At 44.0% G+C, this 8,875-nt stretch overlaps 1 protein-coding gene across 1 annotated transcript; it reads right to left on the reverse strand.

Annotated features, from left to right (window-relative positions):
* Positions 1–4,803: 4,803 nt before the first annotated feature.
* LOC148502593 (DNA damage-regulated autophagy modulator protein 1-like) lies at positions 4,804–8,664 on the reverse strand. Its single transcript, XM_088449687.1, has 4 exons — positions 8,546–8,664; positions 8,308–8,375; positions 6,784–6,926; positions 4,804–4,992 (listed from the first exon to the last, which is right to left on the reverse strand). Exons 1-4 carry the CDS (start codon positions 8,662–8,664, stop codon positions 4,804–4,806), a joined length of 519 nt encoding a protein of 172 aa, XP_088305813.1.
* Positions 8,665–8,875: the final 211 nt, after the last annotated feature.

The raw sequence follows: 8,875 nt of genomic DNA on the forward strand, positions 1-8,875 counted from the left end.
GTCTTCACTACTGTGCCTGGTCCGGTGTGCCGTTCGAGTTCTTATGTCCACGTACACATCAGGCTTGGTAGGAGAAGCAGCTGCCACTGGGCATGTTCAACAGCTCTAGCAGTCATATTATATGCTACTGCTTTTGTGGTGATGGTTTCACCAGCTTCCTGGTGGGAACATGGGAATTCTGGGCAACAGGAAACCCCCTCCATTTGCCTATGGCTGTCTCTATAGGCAAGTCCCGTGGTACACAGGTGATGGTGAGTAGATCTTAATTAGCAGGTAATGTTCACACCCATGGGCGAGCCAGGGCAGTTATACAAAATCAGGAACCTGCGTCCGCATGGTGATCGCGTAACCCTCCTCCTGCTTCTCTATACATATATGCTGATACAAGAGGAGAGACAAGAACATGATATATTCACATTAGTCCATGCACTGTAATTATACAATCCTATATTTATTACAGATAATTCGGGAGTCTCCTGGACGTTCCGGGAGAGAAGGCAATTATTCTGTAACGCATTCTAAGCAGTTCCAGTGAGAAAGCGGCAGGGGCTGGGTACCATACCTTCTGTATTTGGCCATGCCCCCTCAAAGGATGATAATGGAAAATAAACAGACAGTGACACCAGCACACTGAGGGACTAACACAAAAGGTGGACTCAATAGGTACAGTAGCTGGTGTAAGGGTAACAACCTAATACTCTGGCACTGACAGGTGCATAGATTGGACCTCGTTCTGAGTTGGACATAACTACATGATGCTGCTCTTTCCCCCCCTACCTACACTCAGTGCACATATGCATCTATACACGGCGCGTGTCCTTTTTCCTACCGACTTAGCCACATTTTGCACATATGCATCTATACACGGCACGTGTCCTTTTTCCTACCAACTAAGCCACATTTAGCACATATGCTCCCTGCCCCTGATTGGAGGGGGATGACCTGTGGGTAATGGAGCCCTGGTACAGGTTACGGCCTGATGTTAATGGCCACTGGCTGCGTCTGATTTGCTAAATGCTAAGACACCCAATTATGCAACAATAGTATATCTGCCGCGTCTGTGATCTAATAGCAGGATTACTAAACACCTGTTTTTAAAGAATAAAGTATGTTTTCTTCTGTTTGGGAAGGTGAAGGCTGCTGATCTATTCACTAGTATGGACTGTATAGCCGCATTTGCTGGCATCTCCCACTTGCTGCCAACTCTGCAAAGGTAATCAGAGATGGTGCATTGCTGATGTGTAACTAGTTGAAGCGATTATTGGTGCATGCATCAAGGTACATTACAGTCGCCGTTCGTAGCTGCTATTGTTCTACAGTGTGATTGACAGTACGGGCGCTTTTGGGGGAGGTAACGGGGAGTGCCAGCAAAGACGCAGGTGTGTTGCGTCTGTTTCAGGGGTGTTTGGCAGACTGCGACTGCAATCCCGTATCTCAGGGAACTTTGACCGATGCTGCGTCTTTGTACCAAGCCACCTGTGGGCGTTTCAATACAAATCGAGCCGTCTGCGACATTTGCATATTTTCGCATAGCTGCTGCATACACTATCGCAGCAGCGGCCACCTGTGGCCCTTTGACCCACATTGCATCATTTCTGAATGAGATCTAGTGATTTAACTAGCTAACCAAATTCACATCCAATATTAAAGGCAATGTGGACTATATACAGATATTATTATTAGCAATTACTTATATAGCGCACACATATTCCGCAGCGCCTTACAGAGAATATTTGGCCATTCACATCAGTCCCTGCCCCAGTGGAGCTTACACGCACACTAGGGTTAATTTTTGTTGGGAGCTAATTAACCTACCAGTGTGTGTTTGGAATGTGGGAGGAAATCACAGTACCCGGAAGAAACCAGTGCTAGCACAGGGAGAACATATAAACTGCAGACAGCTAGAGCCATGCTGGGAATTGAACCCACAACCTCAGTGCTGTGAGGCAGTAACGCTAACCATTACACCGTCTGTGCTGCCAGATAATATACCAACCTGGAAATCTGTAAAACAAGTGAGCACATTCATCATATACGCGACCAGTGCCAGCCATTCAGTTATTACTGCCGTCCTGTCACAGATCTAGCAACAAAGAGCAGAGAAGACACCATGTGACTGTCATTGTACATTATGAGATTACAGCACATACTATGGAAGCACTAATGAATCCACTCACATGATATGTCTGTATGTGTGTGTGTATATATATATATATATATATATATATATATATATATAACGTGGTAGGGCACTCAGATACTTAAGTACATCTTTCCAGGTTGCCTTCCTAAGTTATGGACAATTTACTAGGTGTTTTGCGCAAGCATGAACGAGGCGTCACTCCATGGTCTTAAATAACCTTTTTAATAACCTTTTGTATTAATTATACATGTGCAAAACAGCTAACTGACATTTCAAGACCACATGGGTCTTTTTGGGCACCGTGATGAAAGTCACATGTGGTCTTGAAATGCCTGTTACCTATTTTGCACATATATATTTAATACAAAGGCTTATTGAAGACCTGGAAATGCCGCCCCGTTATATATAAATATATATTATAATATAAATCGTGGTGAGAGGGGTTGTCTCTCACCTAGATTGCCCACATTCCTGTGGGATCAACTCCCTCCAAGGGAGTCTAGAATGAACCCTGTCCAGTTTGCAGCAAGGGAGGTGTGGAACTCCATATTTTCATAGTTGCACAAACCCAGCTGCAACTCATCACTGAGCAGCAGAGGAAGACAAGCTCTTTGCCCTGATGCTGTATAGCAGCCAGGTAGTAGGATTGAATGTTCTAGTACCAGGGAAAGGGCTAACGCCCCTGTCATTTACCGCCAGACCGCCATACATAGGGGAGAAGCGGTATCAGCGCACGTATATGATACTGCTTCGGCGCTTCTTACATCTCCCCCACAGAGTGCTGGGACATTTACTTTATTTGTGTTATGTGTCTATGTGTGTCCAGGCCTAAGCTCATGTAGGCTAAAGTGCAGTGTCAGCTGCCATTAACAGACACTACTTTACTGATTACTTGCCTGTCTGAATACTCATTTCTACCCCCTGTGTTTATATATATATATATATATATATATATATACACACACACACACAGACACAGTGTCATATCCTAAACATACCTGAGCTGCACGTTCTCCAGCAATCAAGCCAAAAAATGCGACAACTGAAAGGTGTTTGTGTAAAGGGAAATAACATTATTATACCTGTAAATACCAGAATGTTAAGACTGACCTAGTAATTAAAAGATTACCACTAAACTAGACACACAGGCACATTTTGTTGTATTCTCAGAGCAATAACATCACAATTCCACCATACACAGATCAATCAAATTTATATGATTGTTTTGGCATAAAAAGTGAGGGAGAACAATATTTTACTATCTGATTTTACACCTCTTAGAAGGGGAGAGGAGATGACTATTACTATCTGATATTACACCTATCAGGAGGGGAGAGGAGATGACTATTACTATCTGATATTACACCTATCAGGAGGGGAGAGGAGATGACTATTACTATCTGATATTACACCTATCAGGAGGGGAGAGGAGATGACTATTACTATCTGATATTACACCTATCAGGAGGGGAGAGGAGATGACTATTACTATCTGATATTACACCTATCAGGAGGGGAGAGGAGATGACTATTACTATCTGATATTACACCTATCAGGAGGGGAGAGGAGATGACTATTACTATCTGATATTACACCTATCAGGAGGGGAGAGGAGATGACTATTACTATCTGATATTATACCTCTTAGAAGGGGAGAGGAGATGACTATTACTATCTGATATTACACCTATCAGGAGGGGAGAGGAGATGACTATTACTATCTGATATTACACCTCTTAGAAGGGGAGAGCAGATAACTATTACTATCTGATATTACACCTATCAGGAGGGGAGAGGAGATGACTATTACTATCTGATATTACACCTATCAGGAGGGGAGATGACTATTACTGTCTGATATTACACCTATCAGGAGGGGAGAAGAGATGACTATTACTGTCTGATATCACACCTCTTAGAAAGGGAGAGGAGATGACTATTATTATCTGATATTACACCTATCAGGAGGGGAGCGGAGATGACTATTACTATCTGATATTACACCTCTTAGAAGGGGAGATCAGATGACTATTACTATCTGATATTACACCTATCAGGAGGGGAGAGGAGATGACTACTACTATCTGATATTACACCTATCAGGAGGGGAGAGGAGATGACTATTACTATCTGATATTACACCTATCAGGAGGGGAGAGGAGGTGACTATTACTATCTGATATTACACCTCTTAGAAAGGGAGAGGAGATGACTATTATTATCTGATATTACACCTATCAGGAGGGGAGCGGAGATGACTATTACTATCTGATATTACACTTATCAGGAGGAGAGAGGAGATGACTATTACTGTCTGATATTACACCTATCAGGAGGGGAGAGGAGATGACTATTACTATCTGATATTACACCTCTTAGAAAGGGAGAGGATATGACTATTACTGTCTGATATTACACCTATCAGGAGGGGAGATGACTATTACTATCTGATATTACACCTTTTAGAAAGGGAGAGGAGATGACTATTACTGGCTGATATTATACCTATCAGGAGAGGAGAGGACTATTACTGTCTGATATTACACCTATCAGGAGAGGAGAGGAGAGGACTGTACTGCCAGCTATTACATTTGTCAGGCGGGGAGGTCTAATAAAATCTTATATAAAGAACTCAAATCTCAGCTTGTTACTTTGTTGATCATATGAAAAGGATACAGATAATAAGAGCTGTAGCCATCAGCACAGATAATGCCATTCTTATGTGGCATACACGGCGGCTGCTGAAAGATGTGCTGTATAGCTTTACAGCCTGGGCAATGCTATATATGGCACTGAATCCGAATGCCACAAATGCTCCAGCCCTGTGGATATATGGATGGGTTGACACCTGCAACATAAACATATACATGTAAGAATATAATGCAACTTTCTGCATTTGTAGTTAAGAATTATCCTTTCCTAATTTCTTATTTTATTACCAGTTATTTATATAGCGCTCTCAAATTCCGCAGCGCTTTACAGAGAATATTTTGCCCATTCACATCAATCCCTGCCCCAGTGGAGCTTATACTTTTTTTTGTTCAAGGCCAATTAACCTACCAGTATATTTTTTGGATTGTGGGAGGAAACCGCAGCACCAGGAGGGAACCCACGTAAACACGTTTCGTGGTGGGGATCGAACCCACGACAGGGAGAATATATAATCTCCACACAGCTAGAGCCATGCTGGGCATCGTACCCACGACCTCAGTGATGTGAGGCAGTAATACTAACCATACATCATCCATGATGCCCGTCAGATAGCTGATTGTAATGCACAAGTGCCTCTAATACTAAAATAAACAAATAGTATAATCTTTTAGTTTGCCCCTTACGGTGAGCTCAGCAGATGTGTGGCCATACAGAAGCACATAACTGCTGGCTGAGTGGTTTTCCACAGGGCGTATATATGGTGTGTGTATGGCTGAGTGATGCTATTAGTGTGTCTATGACTGCATGGGTTATTGCCATTTCTTCTTCATCCACCAGGGGACACTGGAGTTACACCGGGCGTATATGGGTGATGCTATTAGTGTGTCTATGACTGCATGGGTTATTGCCATTTCTTCTTCATCCTCCAGGTGACACTGGAGTTACACCAGGCGTATCTTCTACTGTAGCAGCTTCAGTTGAAAGACCAAAATGCAGAGAGTGGGGTCTTGGACCTCCTACGGCAAAACGTCGGTACTGTGCCTGCTGGTTTCTGCAGCGTTCGAGATGACCAGGCGACTCCTAATCGGTCGAAGGTAAGTTGTTTGTTCCAAACTTTCCAGGGCGGAAACTCTTGACACAGAAACCTTTAGAACCTATCTACCAGTACATCACAGGGTCCCATCATGTTGATGTTGACGTCTTAAGGTGGGTTTTCCTTATAATTCTCCCTTTTACTTGTAGGAGACACCAGCACTTTAAGGCAGGCAGAGTACCGACTCTTTGCCGTAGGAGGTCCGAGACCCCACTCTCTGCATCTTAATCTTCCAACTGAAGCTGTTACAGTAGAAGATGCGCCCTGTGTAACTCCAGTGTCCCCTATGGAATCGGAGGAAGGGATTTATAGGTAAGTACCAACATTCTATTTTCCTGTTACAGCTCTTACAAGGAATAAAACATTGGGATTGCACCAATACTGCTATAGTGTAACAGGCATGTACATGTTTGTGACATGCAGATATCAGAATACAACTCTGTGGGGCTCATTTAGAGTTGGGCGCATTTGCAGTCTGAACGTACACAGAAAAAGATGTAGAAAAACATGCACATTACTAGCAATTATGGCATTGTGATGCCTCCCAGCAGGGACCCCAACACTGCTGGTGGTGTCACCACTGGGTCTATGTACTATGACAAATAGGAATGGAAGAGCGGCACATTTACCCTGCTCCTTCCATATTTGCCTCATGTCGGTCGCTGTGCACGGCCATCTGCTGTGGGGGGGATGTAGGAAGAGGAGCCAGTGAGGAGATAGAACACGCACACGTTACACTGAGACGAGTCATTACCATGCGGCATATATGGGTCACTCCCTCCTTTCCTCCAAGCACCAGGTTCCCCATCACAGTGTATAGAGCCCTGAGCCTAGAAGGGATCTGCTAGGAATCTGCCATTTGTCATATAAAACATTGGAACACTTGTAACCAACCTGAAATATCGCTACTACTACTGTCCCAATGCATGAGACCCATCCAACACCGAGCAGCACTTTCTGCAAGAGCGGCTGGTGTGTGTCACTGCCAGCCGTCCTCAGGTGTATGAACCTGTACGTGATGTAGGCTGTACACGCTCCTGGAATAGAAAATACACATGATCAGCCCATAGCTATTACATATGTTCTTTATATACAAAGTGATTAATGATATCATCCAGTGATGGGCAATAAAGGTGCACAAGATGCCTGGTCCTGGCTCCCTGATGTGACATTACAGGAGGATGTAACATGGGGAAGGGCTGCTGTGTCACTGAGACATAGATAGAAAGGCTTCTCTATGAGCAGCAGAGAATGTCCTGCAGTGCTTATGTATTTGTGCAGGTGTACCTTACTTGTCCCCTGCCCCCTCTCACCATCCTCATCTACATATCCATCATACGCTTACCCATACGGTATCCCACAGCCACTGGGCAGACACCAGTTGCTTACCAGTGATCTAGAGGGAATTGGGCAGCTATTCCCATTGTGACAGTATATAAATGATGTTACATTGTATTTTATTGGAAACTGATGGGTAATGTGAATTCCAGGATCACTGACGCTGGGCCGTTCTGGGCCTCGGGCAGCAAGTTTAATAATGTCAAATTTGTTGATTAAAAATAGTCTAAATTAGTGGTGTATTCAATTATAGTAATAAAGGATGAGAAGGTATTATTTCTGGTACATGTTTATACAAATGTGTTCAATAATGAAACCTATTCATGTTGTGTAATGGTTGTGCCTGGGCGGCCCCATGGAATGAATCCCTTAATGTCCTTCCAGTTACTATGCATTATGCTAATGGTGAAGGTGTAACACCCCCTGCAGCATAGGTGATTGTCAGCTCTTGTGACAGGTGAGTATGGACAGGGCAGGAGGCTACAGAACTCTCCTGTCTGAGTGGCGTAGTGGTCACTGTGAGAGCCTCCCATGATGTACAGTATGAGATGACACTTGTCAGTGTACATAGTGTCACTGGGGATGGAAGGATGTGACCCGGTGCTCCAGTGTAACTAGGTCATCTGAGATGGCTGCAACTGTGCAGGGGCAGAGAAGTGATGGTGCCACTATGCAAGAATATAAGCTCTTGTGTCAAGTAACACCACTGCCCTATGTAGCTCAGTGACCTGTGCTGGAGTGTGAGGATGGATGATGGTGAGAAAGTGCAGCTCAGGGAGATTTACCCTTTTATCTCAGCACTAGAAACATGACAGCACTGCTACACGGCTACACCTGTTCTATCTGCACTATATGAATGTTGTTATATATCCTGCATGTGACGGGACACTTATATACTGATACCCCCCCACAGAAGCCTGAGGTGGGAGAGACTGAGCTAGTGCCAGGTGGCTGACGTCAGGGTGACCCAAACTTACTCACTAGTGAGAGACTACACCTGCACTGCCCATCAGGCAAACAGCTGGCATGTACTAAGAGGAGAGAGGGGTTGGCGCTGTGATACAGTAGCAATCCACTTACCAAACATAGCAAAACCACAGAAGACCACTGCAAACAGGATACACTCCGGATAAAGAGATCCAGTTTCACTGTGAGGGAAAACAACAAGTAATTGGGATGTAATATTGTATAGTTGGAAATACTCTTTCATCTCCTCTAAAACCATTTTCCTAACTTTCAGTCTGTCCTTCCAGAGACCCAATGCCCCCAAGACCCGAATGTGTATGCTAGTGTGATATCTATATATTATTTCCCTTACCTGATATACATCATCCAAGATTCAGAATGACCATAGATTATGGTCACATAATAAGACATAATGAGACCGCTCAAAGTCCAGAAGAACCAGAAACACGGTATCAACGCCAACGCCATCATCCCCACAAAGCCCAGATCCTGCTGCTGCCTGATACAGCTGGTCTGGGCACTGTGACATCACAATGACGGGCAGTAGCTTGGGTTACTGCAGGTGCAGTGCATGACGTTTACTCACAGGTGCCACAGAGTATTAAAGGCTGGATATTTATTTATTAGTTTTTCAGCCAACTAGATTTTATTTGCTTGTAACATGGTAATTCCTCTGGATTTG

Source organism: Taudactylus pleione, unplaced genomic scaffold, assembly GCF_031769625.1.
Source record: "Taudactylus pleione unplaced genomic scaffold, aTauple2 ptg000490l, whole genome shotgun sequence".
NCBI classification, from domain to species: Eukaryota; Metazoa; Chordata; class Amphibia; order Anura; family Myobatrachidae; genus Taudactylus; species Taudactylus pleione.